Source organism: Gopherus evgoodei, chromosome 8 (genome assembly GCF_007399415.2).
Source record: "Gopherus evgoodei ecotype Sinaloan lineage chromosome 8, rGopEvg1_v1.p, whole genome shotgun sequence".
NCBI lineage: Eukaryota > Metazoa > Chordata > Testudines > Testudinidae > Gopherus > Gopherus evgoodei.
The window spans coordinates 34,399,678-34,417,564 of NC_044329.1; the positions used below are offsets into that span (position 1 = coordinate 34,399,678).

At 44.5% G+C, this 17,887-nt stretch overlaps 1 protein-coding gene across 2 annotated transcripts in view; it reads right to left on the bottom strand.

Annotated features, from left to right (window-relative positions):
- Positions 1 to 17,887, bottom strand: part of ETF1 (eukaryotic translation termination factor 1) — a 36,574-nt gene that overhangs the window by 5,726 nt on the left and 12,961 nt on the right. For both annotated transcript variants that reach the window (XM_030572047.1, XM_030572046.1), the window contains 7 exons: positions 7,853 to 8,028; positions 6,614 to 6,753; positions 4,392 to 4,530; positions 3,159 to 3,349; positions 2,456 to 2,585; positions 975 to 1,130; positions 273 to 337 (listed from right to left, as the gene is read on the bottom strand). In XM_030572047.1, the coding sequence (XP_030427907.1) occupies positions 273 to 337; positions 975 to 1,130; positions 2,456 to 2,585; positions 3,159 to 3,349; positions 4,392 to 4,530; positions 6,614 to 6,753; positions 7,853 to 8,028 (997 nt within the window). The remainder of the gene's footprint in view (positions 1 to 272; positions 338 to 974; positions 1,131 to 2,455; positions 2,586 to 3,158; positions 3,350 to 4,391; positions 4,531 to 6,613; positions 6,754 to 7,852; positions 8,029 to 17,887) is intronic.

Sequence of the window (17,887 nt, forward strand, 5' to 3'; positions counted from 1 at the left end):
ATTTGACCTGAGAATGAAGACTGAGCAACAGGGAAATCAATTAGGAAAAAAACAACAAGGTGAGACTCTGGAGTAACACTCAAGGCCAATAGGAAAGACTGTAGCGCAGCCCATCAAATCAAGACTTTGTAAAGGAGCCAGAGCATAAATTTGGTGCGAAACGTTCAAGCATTAGCTAAGTGTGGAGCATTAAGCATAGTCAGAGTCAAAGCCCTGCACCAGTACAGCATAATCATCCTTTGAGTGTACTACAAGACCAGGAGTTGAAATACCTCTTTATCTGTGAAGTGGGATTTATCTTTCTCTTGTTCTGGTGTCAAATATAGAATCTTCTCCTCTGAGAGAGAAAAACAGTGTTAGAGATTTGATGCAACCAGCAGCAGGCTAGAAACTCTATAGAAGCCAGTGCAACGCAGAGGTCTTAAAGGTCTCTGAATCCCTTCCTTTCTGTTTGAGGTCGCACAGTCAAGGCTGCACACAGAGGCACTGAGCATGAGCTGCAAAGTCAGAAAAAGGTCTCTGGGCTTGTAATGCCCTTGCTGGGGCAGGAAGAGAATTTTGCATCTGGCCAAAAGGAGGATGGAGGAATGTGGAGGGTGGTGGTGGGAAATGGGTGGGTGGCTAGATGCTGCAGGGTCAAGTCAATCTCCCACTGTATTATGGAAGTGTAAATACAATCACAACGCAGGGATTAACACTATTTCACAAAACTACATCTTCAAGGTCTGCTTAGCCAAGCCCACTCCCAGCATTGCTATGCCACCCCACCCAGTCTCTGCTTGTTTTCAGCTTCTCCTCCCACATCATGCAAGTGGGGAAGTGACAAGCTAGTGACTGTCTATAGGATTTCTATTAAAAACTTCTTAAAGGGAGGTTTTAAAGCACAGCTCCTGTCTAACAGCAGAGTTCTCCCAAGGAGCACTGAACAGCTAATCCCCTCCAGGCTCCTAGTCCAGCTTTGAATTAGGACATACCTTCCGTGCCTTGGCAATGGAGAACGTATCTCATTATATCCAGATTTTCATAAACTATCAGTATCTCTACTGCTCCCATTTCCAAAGCTTTCAGTGTATCTTCAACGCCAAAGCAGTACTTCCCCGTGTCCTGACTGATTTCGTCGAAGTATCGGCCTGCATTCAGGAGACAGCAGAGAAACACTCGTGAACACATGTGTCACATGAAATTTTACTAAGCCTCATTTGAGGAAAAGCTACAGTAAAGTGAGACTGTTTTGTGCCTGGCTATACAGGCCACACACTTGAGCAGGGGGTTGGACTAGATGACCTCCTGAGGTCCCTTCCAATCCTGATATTCTATGATATTAACTATCCACCACCAGCTAGGGAGCTGGCAACATGTCACTCAGAGCCCTTAGCTAGGAAGTCGCAGTGCCAGCTAGGCAGCTCTTTCAGGAGCACTGCGAAGTGAGACAGAGAGGTTGACCTCTGATGCCCAGCCACCAACCACAAGCAGGCCCTAAACTTTATTCCTCTTTAGTGTAAGGCAGCTTCTGTTACTGTCCCCCAGGATGGGTGTTACTAAGCTTTCCTACAGGCATGTGACGAGAGGATCATTTCTGTTGCAATTTCAAAGAAAAGCAAAAAAAAGTCTAATCTTCATTTTCTTGGAGATGGGAGAGATCAGAGAAGAGCAGGAGTTTTCCCTGACTGCACTGGGAGGCCTGAGAAACTAAAGCTGGCCCTGATGAAAGGATAAAGTATAGGGTGGAATGATAGAAAGACTGCAATGGAGGCAAACTAGCAGGAAGGGAGAGCAATCTCCATTATCAGCTCCAGTTGTATTTCTACAGGTATTTAAGGATCCAGTCACTCCCTAGCACCCAATTCACAATATCACGATGGTTATTGAGGCAGGTAACACCCAACGAGCTGTTTAGTCTGTACAGGCCGGGACTCCTTTTTGGATGCTATGAACAATGTGTTACAGCCAGAAGAGACTGTTTTACGGATGGGCAGCTGAGGCAGAGTTGATGTGACTTTCCCCAAGTCATGAAGCAAGTCAGTAGCAGGGCCAGGAATTGAACCCAGGTCACTAGAGTTGAAGTCCAGTGCCCTAACCACTACCCTCACAATCCTCTTCAGTACTCCATATGTTGACACGCTTGGGGGTCCTTGACTAAAGCAGCAACTGATAGCACTTCAGTATATCAGTGGACCCAACCAGAAGCAGATGTAACAGAGATACCAGGCCAGCTGCTGCGATGTCTCAGTTCACACCACGAGCATTCAGAGGGCATTTTTGTGGCCAGGCAGAAAGAAGAGTGGAGGATTTATTTTAAGTGGAAAGCAGTGTTTGAGGTGGTGCTTGGAGAATGGAGGTCATCAGTGACATCCTCTTTTGCCCAACTTTCACATGAGGACTTAGCTAGGGGTGAGTAGTAAAGCAGGATGGGTATCCAATTCATGACAGGCTAGCTATGTAGATCTATTCATACCTATTAGTTTCTTCTCTTGAATGAATTTCACGTTGGAGAGAACCTCTGTTGACAACTCAATTGCTTGATTGAATCCATTTTCTCCACCATATGAGATATCAACTAGTTTCAACACTTTGGACTGCAACCGCTATATACAAAGAAAGTCCGTGTTAGCCAACCTATTGAGCAGCATTGCCATAAAACTACTTCAGAAACCCATCAGAATGAAAATGCCTGACAAGCTACACTGGTAATCTGACTTCAGAACCTCTGCACGCAACTGAAACAAAACAGTTCTGAACATTCAGTGAGTAACTACAACTTTCAGAGTGCAGGGCTAGACAGATCAAGTGTAGAGCAGTTGAATTCTACTAAAGCCTCTGCTTTTCACTTTGGAATATAACAAAAGAACATGAATTCCACTTTTAGCTAGAAGAGACAAGCATCCCATCAGGTACGCTCCATTACTAAGTGAAATCCTAGCTCCTTACAGGTCACCGGGATATAGCTCCCTTTCTAGAAAGGGCCCCCCCTATAGAATACAACAATTTTACACTTTAATTGTATTCTTAAATTAAGATACTTAAGTTGGGTTTCTCCCAAAGAGCATGCATCAGCCATGAGCCACTGCCACCACTAGCACCATGAGGATATTAGTCACAGTCCTTAAGCAGGCAGGCTTATAGGTTTCATTTAGCACAGGAAGTCCACTTTCGCTTACCTGATCAAACATGTCAGATTGACTTAGTTCAGTTTTGAAGTCAGCTGATCCAGCTAAAACGAGACCAGCCACGTTCACTTTATCACCGGAAATGAACAGCTGCACAGCTGTCTCCGCTACTTTCCTCACATAGTTGTGTCGCTTTTCCATCCTCAAACGAGCAAAACGCAAGGCAGATTGACCTCCTCTACCTTTACGAGAAAACAGATGGGATGCAGCCATTTTGAGGTCTACTGCCACAGAAACTGTTGGCATGCGGCCCCAACGGAACCCAAGATATGATGCAAATTAGTCTACCACAAGTAGAGATAAGGGCATTCGATTAAAACAGCAAGAAGTGAACATGAAGGACCCACACATCAGGTGACTTTCTACAGGTCTTCTGAAAGTATGTCACAAGGCAACATTGAAGAATGACTAAAGATCTGGAGATGTGAGGCTTACACCAATGCAGTTTACTTTGGTTTATCACCAGACCATGCTGTATTAACTTAAGCCTGCTACTTACTAGCATGGTGCCTCTGCAGTAGAGGTCTGTACAGGTTTAGCTACATTGGGGCAAATTTCCTTAATGTTGATATGATTGGGGCAAAATTAGCTGGAACAGAAATGCAGTTAACTAAGACTAGTCAACTGCCAGTTAAGTACTTAATTCACAAATATTTAGAGATAAAAGGAAGTTAAAGATCCTTGCTTACATCACAGACACCAGACTGAACATTTAGAAGTCTAGTTTACTGAACTCAGTACCATTAAACCTTTTGGCATTTCTTGTTGCTTTGACAGCGCAGGGGGCCAAGTCAGTTCCACTGTGGTTCTCATGCAATAGGTCAGTGTCTGAAATGCACATACTTTCAGGGCAAGATTCAAAGGCACTTTCCACTGCAATTTACGAACTGCTGGTCTTTGTTTTGGATAATTCATTTGTGAACACCCAAGTTTCGGGCCAAATTTGACTGGAAAGTGTCTTTTTATATGGGTCATGTTGATTTGCTAACAGTTTATGAGACTCACATAAGATGGCAGGGAAATGGACTGCAGGATCTGAACGCTACCGGTTTCATTCTTTCAAATGTACCTGTGTCTTAATATTTCATTGTCTAAGTCAGCTAGATATTTCTTCCTGAGTGTGGACTCACTGCCTCAGTATCCCTAACTGTACTTCACACTCCTCTCCCTGCCTCCACATTCCCTTTCTGCTGGAGGCTGTTAAGATCTTTGTTCCTGCATTACCATGCTTCTTTGGGAGATCCACAGTGAATTTGTGCAAGACTTCTCTTGTGTTTCCTTGTAGAGTTCCGAAGAGTGCGCCACTACCATCTATTACGATAAAACCAAACTTGCTGTCATCAGACAGTAGTGCTGTCAGAGCCTGAAATGCGAACACAACATGGTTAGCAATAACCACTATCAGCCAACATCAGCACTTTGGTCTGATTACTAAGCAGAGCAGCAGTTCATTAAGGGAAAACACCAGCCACAATACAGATCGCTGAAACAATGGTTTGGTAATCATGGATGTTTTTATGATGCAGTCAAGATGAAATTGACAAAAATACCCAAGAAAATTCTTGATTACTGTCTTGTACCCGGTACCACTGAGTGCTGAAGCAACATGCCAGTGCTTTGAGTCAGACACAAGTTGTCCCCACCATTTGCAGTGCCATTGATCAACTGTTCATTGCTTAAAGGAACAGGTTTAGCAGGAGGGTTACCTCTGTGTATCCAAATTAGCTCTCCAAGTTAAAATCCTATTCTGTTTGGATGTGTGGAGAGGAAGCTCAGATAGTTTTCCTAATACTCCTGTCTGGGGGATTATGTCTCATGTAGTCCTCTGATCTGGCTTTCAGTTAGGTTTACTATATTAATCACCACAGCAACCCAATCTTTAGCTCGGCCGCTATCAAGGAATTTCAACTTTATCACATCTACTTAGCAAGAGATTCACAGTGTTGACAGTTATGAAATCCATGACAACTGTGACAAAAGCTCAGCCTTACAGATTAAAGGGGTATTTGTAATGACAGTTCTATTGATTTATTAGCTATGGGTGGAAGAGGGACACAGACAACATCTACTGGAAGGTCAAGTATCTCAAGCCTCCTTCCTACTGCGGTGTTGGAACTCTGCACCTTCCATTTAACCCATCAAAATGAATAGCAATTGTGGCATCCAGACATCAGTGGCTATTGGCATTACAGAACAGAATACAACATGCTCTTTCATAGCTATACGGACTCTGCACCACAAGCAGCGCTAGGAAAACTGGAACTAAGCACTACTCAGTGGAGACGGGTGAAGTAGACAGGCCAAGGAACAAGGTGCTAATATGTCACTGTCTATCTGTTATAATTTTCCAAAGTAAATGACATTCTCTTGCTGACCAGTGCAATGCCAGCTAAGAAGTTATTTGCTGAGCTGCAGCTACATTTTTCTGAAGGGGTTTAGTCCACTTGAAGCCGAAGGTTCTAACTTTGCTGGAGCCCCGAGTGTCTTTGACAGATTGCAGACTACTGTTCCTGTCTCAAACTTTAGGGTCCCCACACAGTATGCTGAAACAGCTGCCATCTCCCTGTATTGGGAGAAACAGGGAAGTCCCTGCAATGAATGGTATGATGCGAGTAAGTACACCGATTGGGAGAGAGACATGCAAATTGCATGGACAGCAAGAGTGATGCCTGCTCATGTGTACCGTATGGGTTATGTAAGACAATGTTTAAAGTTGATTGGATGGTCAGATAATGTGGAAAGGTATAAATATGCTGAACTGTTAGGGGATAGAGGGACCCTCGAAGGAGAATCCATTGTGACCTGCCTATGCCTCAGGAGAAGGTAACTGATCAATACCTTTTTCTATATATTTGTCATTGATTGCTTTTACAGTAACTGTAAATACAAACCCATGCTTTTGGTTCAAACAAAGGTTTGAACTGATAAACCTGAATGGCTCGGCCCCTGAGTGCATGGTAATCTTCACCCAACATGCTGCTCCATTTCCTCCAGCAAGAAAAGCTAGGAAAGCTTGGCAGCAAGACGTGTATGAGAACTAGTGACATTAGCCCAGATGTATCTTGACTCTTTTTTTACTAAACCTCACTTCAAGCATGGCTCAAAAGGAGCACTCTGATGCTAGACAAGGCCTGCCACCAACTCCAAAGAGAAGCCTGTGGATTATACAAACTCAGCCAAGTTATCCACTTCGGTTATTAAGTTTAGCTGCAGCTCCATGACAAAACCTCAATCAGCAAATATGCATTTCTGAACACAAGCCAGTTACAAGTCACCCCACAGCATTTACACAAGGAGGCTGGTTTCCTCTGTTAAGAGCTACTGCTCTAGGGAGTCTGGATACAAGTACGATATGAATTATTTAGTGAGTCTAGCACAGCTGTTTGAAATGTATCACCATGCTTTGGCTACAGCAAGACCTGTGAGCAGTACAGGATCTCTCCTACCTCCGTATGGAATTTGTTGTCGCACAAATACAACGATGTATTGATTGGTTTGAAAGGCTCAAAGTCAATGTTCACTTTCTTTTCTTTTCCTTCTTCTGTCACAATTGTTCCACAGTAAACAACCAGACCATTTGGAGGTACTGTAAAGGACACGAAATACCATAGTTTTAGATCACCAATTATAATATTTGGTATTGCTTACAATGAACATATGGATTTAATTTCAAGTTTCCCCACACACTACTACAGGAGTTACCCTCGCTCCCCAGCCCACTAACCACCACCCATCTCACTTGTTCCTTCAGGAAACTCAAAGGACTAATTTGCGTGTTCTTATCATAGCTACACGGGGAGCAATGCACAAATGCACTTCTAAAAGGAGTAAGCTTGCCAACAGGAGAGTTATTTATTGGCAACTCAATGCATTTGAGGACAACTTCGTCCCAGGCAAGTCTTTAAGAACATGTACCCAGCTCTTAAACCAGCTAGGAGGCAAATATTTACTGTGTGGAAGAGAGTTAAACAGCATTACCCCATAAAGACTACCAATTCCTACGTGGCAGCTCTCCTACAGCTGGCCCAATCCTGCAGCTCTTCTGTGCACAGTCCTACTGGAGCCAGACTACTTGCTAGAATAAGAGCTGCACAATTAGACCCTTTGAGGGTACACCTTAATGGCAGGTTTTACTTCCTCCCCAGATTTGCACATCCGTGTCACATTTCATACACAGAGGGGCTAAAAGATAAACCAAGGCCAAGTTAAGCAGAAAAATATGGATTTAACATTGAAGAATCCACACCATTTTAAACTGTTAAAGTTTCAGAATTGGGCTCACAAAGACAAAGAAACAGGCAATCAGGAGCCCACTCATGACAGTGCTCAGAGGTCCTCGCAGTGAGGACTGGGCTCCACTGTGCTGGCCATTGTACCAATACACTGTAGATTGCATAGGTTTATAAAAGGGGCTAGGGTTTCAAAGCAGTGGATTGGAGGAGCCACACCCCTCCTCCCCACCAAAAGGGTGACTTGCTTTAAACATCTTTATGGCAGAGGGGAAGTTTACTAGGGCAGAGCAGCAGCAGGATGCTGATGAGAGGCAGCAATAGACATGTTTTAACAGCAACTTATGGTCTGCCTTGGACAGCCTGCTGCAATAGCCCAAGCAAATATCGTAGTAAGGACAGTTTGCCTTGGGAAAACGTTTAGCAAGCAAGAGTGCCACACAGGCCATGTGTTACCTTTGTTATAGAGTTTGAGTCTTTGCTGTACAGATGTAATGGCTCCCAGCACTGAAAGGCGATTCACTCGAGACTTTATGTTTGACGCGGTACCAAACTCATCCGCTAACATTTTTGCCACTCGTGAAATCTGGTCTTTGGGGGGAATGATCAACGAAATCATGCTGGTGCCATTGCTGAGGAAGGAAAAAAAATGGGGTTAATCACAGAAATTAAGACAGCGCATATTGCTTAGGGTGGGGAGAATACAGGAATGTCTTTGGTATGAATACCACCCTAGGACTGTGGTTTTCAACATTTTTTCCTGGCAACCCCATTGAAGCCCATGATCCAACAGAGCTGGGGATGAGGGGTTTGAGGTGTAGGAGGGGCTCTTTTCATTTCAGTTTTTTATACAAAAGTCTAAAGTGAGAGAGACTCAGGAAAGAACCGTTTGCAGAGTAACTACAAGCCCCATCCCATTGCACACAACCACAGAAGCCATTTTAAGATAGAGTTTTAAACAAGTAAGTATGCAATTGCAAAGCAGCTACTAGACTGTGCGAGCATGTCTGCTAGTTCAGCATTGCTAACTCCAAGTGTTCCAAAAAATCATGAAACAGGCCCCCTAAAGAATCACAGATTGTCTTTAAATGGGGTTGGGATTCCTTTTTATCTGGCTCTCTGGGGTTTACTTTGAACTTCTCTAGTCACAAGGGCTGAACATTTACTTTTAAATTAAAGTGAGATTCTCATGTAATCACAGGAATCCAGGAGCTGGGGCTTGAAGACAGATACCAAGTATCATGAGATTCAAAATCCTGAGAGTTGGTGCTAAGTACAGAGAACGCCTCTTTTCTGGAACCTCCATCCCCGTTCTTTTTTTAAACTGACCCATTAGTAATTGCCTGGGACAAACAGGAGATGCATGCAGCGTCTAAATGAGTAGACTGCCAGAAAATCTGGACATCCCTTTTATTTTATCTATAAATTAGTGTTACTACTGACTTTGCCAAGAACAGTTTAAGAGCCAGATTGGTTTTTGCAATTCAGTTTGGGAGGGAAAGCAGGCATGTCATTTTCTCATCAGCTTCCTCTTCAGGTGTCTCAAGCACTAGCACAGTCCTCCGAAGTGCTGAGCTACAAACACACGGGAAGGTTTTTAAAAAAAAGCATAATTTCCATTAGCCTTTGAATGTACAGGTGTCCTTTGCTTACAGATAGCCCCCCCCAACCTTAAGCAAATACTCACCAGCAACCAGACGCCAAACAACACACACACTAACCCAGGAACTTATCTTTGCAACAAAGCCTGATGCCAACTCTGTCCACATATCTATTCAAGTGACATCATCATAGGACCTAATCACATCAGCCATGCCATCAGGGGCTCATTCACCTGCACATCTACCAACGTGATATATGCCATCATGTGCCAGCAATGCCCCTCTGCCATGTACATTGCCCAAACCGGACAGTCTCTGTGCAAAAGAATAAATGGACAAATATCTGACATCAGGAATCATAACATTCAAAAACCTGTAGGAGAACACTTCAACCTCTCTAATCACTCAGTGACAGACCTTAAGGTGGCAATTTTGCAACAGAAAAGCTTCAAAAACAGACTCCAATGAGAAGCTGCTAAACTTGAATATGCAAACTAGATACCATTAACTTAGGTTTGAACAGAGACTGGGAATGGCTCTGTCATTACACTAATTGAATCTATTCCCCACATTAAAGTATCCTCACACCTTCATGTCAACTATCCGAAATGGGCCATCTTGAGTATCACTTCAAAAGTTTCTCCCCTGCTGATAATAGCTTCTCTTAATTAATTAGCCTCTTACAGTTGGTATGGGTACTTCCATCTTTTCATGTTCTCTTTATGTATAAATATATCTTCTTACTGTATGTTCCATTCTATGCATCCAATGAAGTGGGCCCACGAAAGCTTATGCTCAAATAAATCTGTTAGTCTCTAAGGTGCCACAAGTACTCCTGTTCTTTTTGCTGATACAGACTAACAGCTCCTGCTCTGAAAAGTGTCCGTGTGTTTTCCAAGACCTATGTTTTGGGCCAAGTTTGACCCAACAGCATAAGTTTAAACAAGTCCCCAACCTTAAAGAGGACTAGTTGGTTTTAAATATCCATAACCACCCCACACAGAATCAAACAGCTGTGAAGAGTCACTTGCAGGCAAGTTATTCCCAGAAGGGAACGTGAGCAACAGATCTGCAAGTGCAGCTTTGACTTCCACAGCAGCCACAGAGTACTTCATACCACTCTTTCAAGCAGTTAGCAACCTCACCGAATGGCATGAACCATGCGTGAGACACAATGGTCAAACACTCCCAGCTGGTTCTTTAAGAGAAAGGCTGATGAGAATGAAATCCTCCTCTTTCGGACTTGGGTAAGAGCTCACTTCAGTGAATGCTACCTTTAGAAAAAGTACAGATCTCCTCTGAAAGCACCCTGAGACACCTGGAGACTAGAAATCTCCGTAGTTCACACTATTAGTTGAAAACAATTTATTTGTGGCATGAAATAAGAATAGTCCTGCTCCAACAGGGGGAAAGGTTTTTTGCCATGTGCAGGTCCATACATTTTGTACTCTCCTTTCTAACAGCAGAGCCCTGGAGATTTCACACAAGTCTCTCTCTTCCTCCTCTACTGAGAAAAACAATGGGAAGAGATCATAGGCTGATGCAGAAAAGTGCCCTGATGTACAACAAAATATGGAGAGCACTTAGGAGGTTCCATAAGTGTGCTCCTGGCCTGGTACGAGTGGCGGAGATCAGCCTTCATATCACAACTTCATTGTTCTTTCCCATCAACCCATTGTTCCTCAAGCCCTCCCTCGCCTAGAATTTCACACGCTATCTTAGAGCATGCCATTGTTCCTACTTTAGCTTTAGACAAAGATCTGTTATACATACATACATACTGGCACAGCTTGCCCTGTTCCTGCTACCATTCCCTCACATAAGTTTGGGCAGCAAGCAGATCAGGCAATCCCGTATCTTGCAGGCTTCTCTGAGACAGGAGAAATTGCTGCATGCTGGATTACCCGTCCAAGTTCATGCTAGTGTGACAGATTGTTTGGACAACCCATGGTTAAGGGTATAGGGGAAAACTACAGTACAGTGTCAAACTACTGTGCCACCTGTAAAGCTTATCTCAACATTGCAGTAAGGAATCCTGTTGCAATGAACCACTTGTGATCACATTCAAAACAGACTAGAACATATGACACAGTGGGTATCTTCCCACTATCTTTGGCCATAATGACACAGCCGGCCTCAGAGATCCTTGTAATCTGCTACTGCAGTTAGCAATACAAGAGCAAAGGCGTCCAAAGAGGAAGGAGAAGGCACATCGAATTGCTCTGCTAAAGCCAGAGTTTGATTAGCATTAATACTCTGCTTTATACTAAGCACTTTAATGAATTCTGCCTTCCCTGTTCACGTGAAAGCATGCTAAGTGCTGTCCTCTGATTTGACATGCTTCACTACCATTCATATAGTGAAGGCCATTTCATTGTTAACGGGTTCCTGCAGAATCATGTAAGACAGCAGGCTCACAATTTGCCATTAGAAAGGCACTGCACTGTCTGAGCTTGAAGCTGGCATGGAAAGAGACTGCTCAGTTATTAAAGTGTCATTTTCCAGTTTACTAAGCCATCTCTGCTCAACACTATCACCTCTATTCAGGTCCTCTCAGTAGTTTATGCCGAGCATTCTGCTGCCATCTGCTGGGCAAGTGAGTAAAAGCAGCCAAATTATTTTTCATTCAAAAGGAAGGCATGGAAGATCAACAGCCAACCCAAATGCACTCAAAGTGTTAACATTCTGGGATCAGAGTGATTTTCTTTGCTCTGAAGTAGTTTCACTTACCCAAACTGGGATCCATGAATGCTTTTGAGAGACAGGACCACTAGTGTCTGTAACTTAATACAAAGTGGACCTACGAAACTAGAAATCCAGTAAGACACAAGCTCAAAGGAACGTGTATTAAGAGTGGTGGCTGGAGAGCTGTGGCTGTTACAGTGGTAGTAAGACCCCGATGACAGAGTTCTCAGAACTCTCACCTTCATCAGCAATAGCTTACCACAGGAAAGCAGCTTTCCTGTCTCAGAGTGATTACATATCTGTGACTCGTCATGCTGCTATATGGCCAAGCTAGTCCTGTAATCCAATATCATATCTGTGAGATAAGTCATCTTCAGATAAGCACTGTTCTTTCTACATTTTAAACACACTGAGCCCAGAGTCTAAGATGCACTGAAGACAGTGTTTCTTTCTACAGTGATATGCACTTTATCTGGGCTCAAAAAATCACATTTGCTAGCAACCCCTATATTGTCACAGCCAGACTGCCCCAGCACCAGAAGACAAATATTTCTGCATACCCTCTATCTTACTGAGCCTCTGTTATACCAATTGTGTTCTAGACAGAATTATTCTTGAAAGTATGTACAGCAAAGCGTGCCAATTGCGAATCCAGGTAGGAACACAGTCTAATCTAAACAGGGGCACAGAGTCCACCAACTACTTACATGACTATGTAACTATTACCTACCTAGATGGCATGCAGCAAGGTATGAACCCCCTATCATAGCTAGGAACAGCTGTGCTCCACCAAGTGTTTGCTACAATGAAGTTTTCAATACAGTGAAATTTAAGTCTCAATGCCCTGGCATGAGACTTAAAGTTGTTTGAATTAATGGAGTGTTCAGACTGGTTGCTAAGCATGCACTACCGTGTTAAAACTCCAGCTGACTCTCCCTGTTCCCTTCCCCTCAGCCGCCCATGAAAGGCCAAGACTGAAGAGACAGATTCCCTCCTACTTAGCTACACATGGGACTTTTCATTTAACTGAAGACAGTGATTTTAAGAATTCCCCTCTGATTTTAGTGAGCCACAACGAAAATTATACTAGATCTGCTAGAAGGAAGGTACTAAGGCCCTTTGTACCAGACATTTGTAAGCTGTTAGAGAGACAGTGTCTCCTGTTAACAGGCAGGTCAGCTTGTCTGCACAGCAGCTTTCCTGTCATCCTCTTAAGGGCATCTGTAGTCACAGTTCAGCAGTGATATCACTGCACTCAGTCTGAAGTATTCTGGGACATTTGCTTAGCAAGGAGGTGGCGCTCTCTGGAGCATACATGTAGAGAAGCAGCAGATGAGATGGTGAACTCAGGATTCCTCCAGCTCTGAGCAGCAGGGTGAGGACCAGCCAAACAGACATACTAGTGAGCTCCTGTCTACACTGCATGGAAGAAAAGCATCCATGTGCCAGCCTCTGGCAAGGAGGAAACACGTAAGACTTGATTAGTAACCATAGCATCCTGCCACCTGGTGTGCCAACCATGTCAGCAATCAAAAATTAACTCACTTAAGTGTAGCCAGGGCTTAAGTAGATGTCAGCATAAGGAGTTCCAGAGCAGAACCCAGAGAAAGGCCAGAGTTTGAAACTCTTCCCCAATCACTATAGGTTTGAGGATCCAACATGATCCTATGACACAACTGCCAGGAATTAAGTCACCAGGACAGTGTAACATGTCTTCTATTCTCCCTATACACAGCAAGCTGTTTTAAGGTTTTAAACAGTAAGCTCCAAGGGAGCTGAGAGTAACTAATCCTGGAGTCTTATTACAATCATGGAATTTCTATATGGCCACATGGTGCTATACAAGAGTCTAATAACTGTAGGAAGACATCAGGGTTAGTGTTAACACTTGCCACTCCCAGTAATGGATGTGCTCTTTTTGGTCATATTAGCCAAGCTCTGCAAAGAAAAAAAATGGAAGTGAGCAGCCCCAGTGATCAGGTACTGATGCACTCAGCAACAGCTTGCACTTAAAGATATTCCTGCTCCCCATAAAATCCTTTTGCACCTCCCAGTCGGAGTATCCCCAAGTGCCTGATCCATCCAACTGCAACCTCTGGAGGCTGTTGTGGAATCTGCAGGGCCAGAAAAAATGCCTTCTGGGCTCTTTTGTGAAGCACCTGTGGAACTTCCCAAACATCCAGAGCAGACATTTTACACAACCAGTTTGGCATGGCTGTGCTGAATGGGTCCAGTCCAGGGAGCTGCAGCTCCAAGCTGTGCTTGTTTCTCTGTCTTTTCCAGACAGTCTGAAGGAAGAGCACAGCCAGTATATGAATGTTCACAAGACAAGTGGCACATTTCATTGGAGTGAGCTACCTTCTGTTCTTGTAGAAGGTTACTTTCATTATAATTGGCATTTGAGCTTCCTATCAGAGGCGGCCATCTTGCTGAGAAGGGATTTGGTTTCTAGGTTTTCACATTTTCAAGTTTCAACGGATAAGCCAAGCTGGCAATCAGTTTAGTCTCTTCCAGAAGGGGCGCACAGCCTCCCTTCAGCAAACTGGCTGCTTCTTGCCCTAGACTCCAGTGTGGTTTGGTACCATACAGATAATTCGTAGTGACAGTGATTCTTACCTCAGGACCTTTCAGAGTGCTAGGAGAGCAAGTAGCAATCACAGGTGGAAATCTGAGGAGCTAGGCTCACTCCAGGCTGCCTTACTGACCTGATGCTGGCAAGGGAGGATAACAACTGTTTATAACCAACCTTGCTAAATAAATAGGAGTCAGTGACCTACACTGAAATATCTGAGGAACCTTTGTTAGATACATGGAAAAAGCAATTGAGCAGTAGCTGTTCCACAATAGATGATTTTACTCTAATATCAGAAGGTGTAATGAGCAGATATCAGCAAATGTAAGGAATGTCAGTCAGAGCTGGCGAAGAGCTGTGGGGAGCTTGAAAGCTTGCCCTTTTCACCAACAGAAATTGGTCCAATAGAAGATATTACCTTCACCCCCAGTGTCTCCCCAATAAGTAAATGCTGTCAGTCAAGTGCAGAGTTGGCTTGCTTTAGTTGCAGGTAGTAAAAGCTGGGAGCAATGTTCTCAAAGGGCTACTCTAAGCCCTTATTTCTTTAACTGTAAGAGCCTGCAGAAAGCCTACCACGAACAAGATATGCAAATAAGTGATCCTAGCTACATACTGTTGCTGGAAGACTTTCTATGGAGAACAGTCGAGCCCAGATACTGCCATCAAAAGAGTCACCTTCCTGGATGTACCTGTGTGTTCTCCCCCAAAAGTGATTAGAGAATACAAGCAGTCCCTCCATGTTTAATGTGCTGGCAACGGGCTGGGCAGAAGAACTCCCCACTGCCATACATAACTGACTTGCAGGTTATGCCTCACTGAGGCACATGTCCCATAGCCAAATGGGAGATGGAAGCCGTGCACTGAAAGTTTCAATCAGTCAGTACTGCAAGTTCATTCAGATGTCCACATTTCTGAATGATGAATAGGCACCACTGGCCTCCAGGTCTTTGAGGCTCAACAAGTGTCCATGAAATTCAAGAATCCAATATGGCAAAAACAAGGAATGCTATATTAGTGGGGGAGGAAGGCTCAGAAAAGGCAGGATTCTGCACATATACAAAATCTGGAAACTCACTGACTTGACACTGTCTCGCCTCTCCCATGCCACACTGCCACAGCTGCAGTGAGGCCCTTGATCCCCTTGCTCAGAAGCTGTTGGCAGTCCTGTAAGGCCGCCTCCTTTCCTTTGGAATGTTCTGGACCCCAAAGGTCTGAAATAACCTGAATTTGCTGACCTTCCTGGCACAAAGTAGAGACTGCGTGAACAAGGGTTGAGGGCTAGTCTGGTGTTTAGTGGGAAAGTACAATGCATGCTGGCCACATGGGTCAGAATCTAAGGGTTTATGGTAGGGTAGGAGGAAGAGGTGCTGCTGCTGCTCTGGCGGAGTTTTACTTTACCTCTACATTCCTATGCTCAGAGCACTGGATGGGTGCTCTTCAACGTGGATTTTGCAAAAATAAATCTCAATAAAATCATTGCAAGTCTTGGTTTTCTTGTTAAATCTGTTACACATACGCCATTTTACTGAATACCTATAGTCACCCTTAACTAGGCAATGCCCCAATTGTACTCAGTCTGTTTTCTGCACCCAGCGTTATGGGAGGAGTACCTGACAATGCTATCCTACCTGCATGGTACTCTGAATGTCATGCTTTGGGGTGCATGCAGATAGGACAAACATTTCCCCAGATAGGCACCAGCACTGCCACGGAAACAAGGAGAAGCAGTCTCAAGTAGCCACTGCACAAACCCATTCAGGGCTTGATAGACCAACATCATTTTGAAATACACCCAATAACAGAAAGCCCTGGCTCAGTCTTCAAGTAGCTGGTATAATCTGCTGCCAGAGAGTAACTAACAACCTCCACGGAGGAAAGTGAAAATGCTTTCTACAGAACTTGTCCTTCCTGAAATGGTCTCAGATAATCAGCAACAGGTAAAATGCCATGTGTTCCATTCTAAGTAATCAGAATCTTGAAATGTCCCTTGAGCAGCAGACAAACGATTCACAGATATCTAAAGAGAGCAAAGAAATTAGCTAACAGTTTGGACAGGGCCAGTTTCAAGCAACAACTGATGGGCCCCAAATGCAGGCTGAGCTCAAACCCAGGTCATCTGGAGCATTTATTCACTGTAAGTAGCAAATGTTTTGCAATTCTCAATATAGACTCACTAAGAGCCTCATGTTCTCTTGCCTCAATACACTGCCGTTTTGTGTGGGTTTCTCAAGTGCATCAAGATGCAAAGCACCACCCCATGTTCCGGACAGCGTCCTTCCAAAGGTTGCGGGAGCTGCTAGTGTTCTGTGCAGCATTTTTGTTAGGCCATGTGGAATGATCTGCTCAACTACCGAGAAAAGTGCCAGTTGCTAGGTGGAAGGAAGTTGGGATCAAGTATCCAACAGGAGATGGGAAAGAGAAGGATCATCTGCTTGGGATTGTGGTGGCAGGAGTCTGATCCATTCCTTCTCTAACTGTAGCTCTGGGTACGAGGGAGAATGGGAACTTGAAGGAAATGGAATTCCTTGCCCTGAAAGGCACTTCTGAGCTGTACAAAGCTAGTACCCCAGCTTCCCTGTAGTCCCCCACTCCACCCTGTGGCAAACTAAAGCAGCTTAACAGCACTGTGGACTGAAGTGACAGCTTGGGCCCAGTATCCCATAACATAGTTCTCATCCTCAGCCATGTAAACTAGATCTCTGCTCTTGCTCAACCCCATGTGCCAGATTAGGCAGCACTAAACAGAGATGCCACACCATGGACCAACTGGATTGTCCAAGCTCCCGTTTCCTCCGTCCCACCAAGGACTGCCTTAGGGAAGAGATGCTCCCCCTATGGAGGCAAGTTCTGGAGGGTAGCAGGGGGAACAGTCACCAGCTGCTGTACAACCCTTAGATGCAAGCTGGGGAGCCAAGCACTGAGACCGACAAGCAAGAGACACTAAGTGACAAGGCTCTTCTCCCCCCAACTCATTGTCTAGGCAGGGACCTCACTCCAGACTGTGGTTGAGTGAAGGAGCAGAGGTGAGACTGCTTAGACTCAGTAAGATATTACCCAGAGGCAATGCTTCCCCTGAGCAGTTTCTAGCCTGCTGCCAGCATTAACTCCTGCACTCAGCATGCATGGCTCATCTCTGGGGAGAGTGGAGGTGGAATGGAAGAGGCGACAGAAGAACCAGATGATGTACCTCCTCATACTTCCATCCATCAGGAACTAGGCCAGGTGCCACTGCTGGGCTCTTGTGACATGTCAGACCCACCAACTCCCCTTCACAGCCTCTAGGTTGGCTTCTTTCCTTCGCCCACCCCTCTGGAGGTCCCTAAGCTGCAACTGTTGCTCTGACAATTTCTGCCACAGTTTGTCTCCTCACTAGATCCCAGCTCAGGTAATTCCATCTTGCTGCCTTGAATGCTCTGCCATTCCAGCGGCCTATGGCATTTTTGGCTGCCCACATACTGCTGCAGAGCACTGACGTATGATAGTGAGGAACCACTGATCTGCCCGTAGTCACTGCACTTCAGTGGTGGGTAAAGTGCTCTCTCTCTATCCTATAGCTCCCATACAGGGGAGCAGAAGCTGAAATACTTACTGCCACTTTGCTGTATTCACCTTTCAGCCAAGGATTTCAAAGCA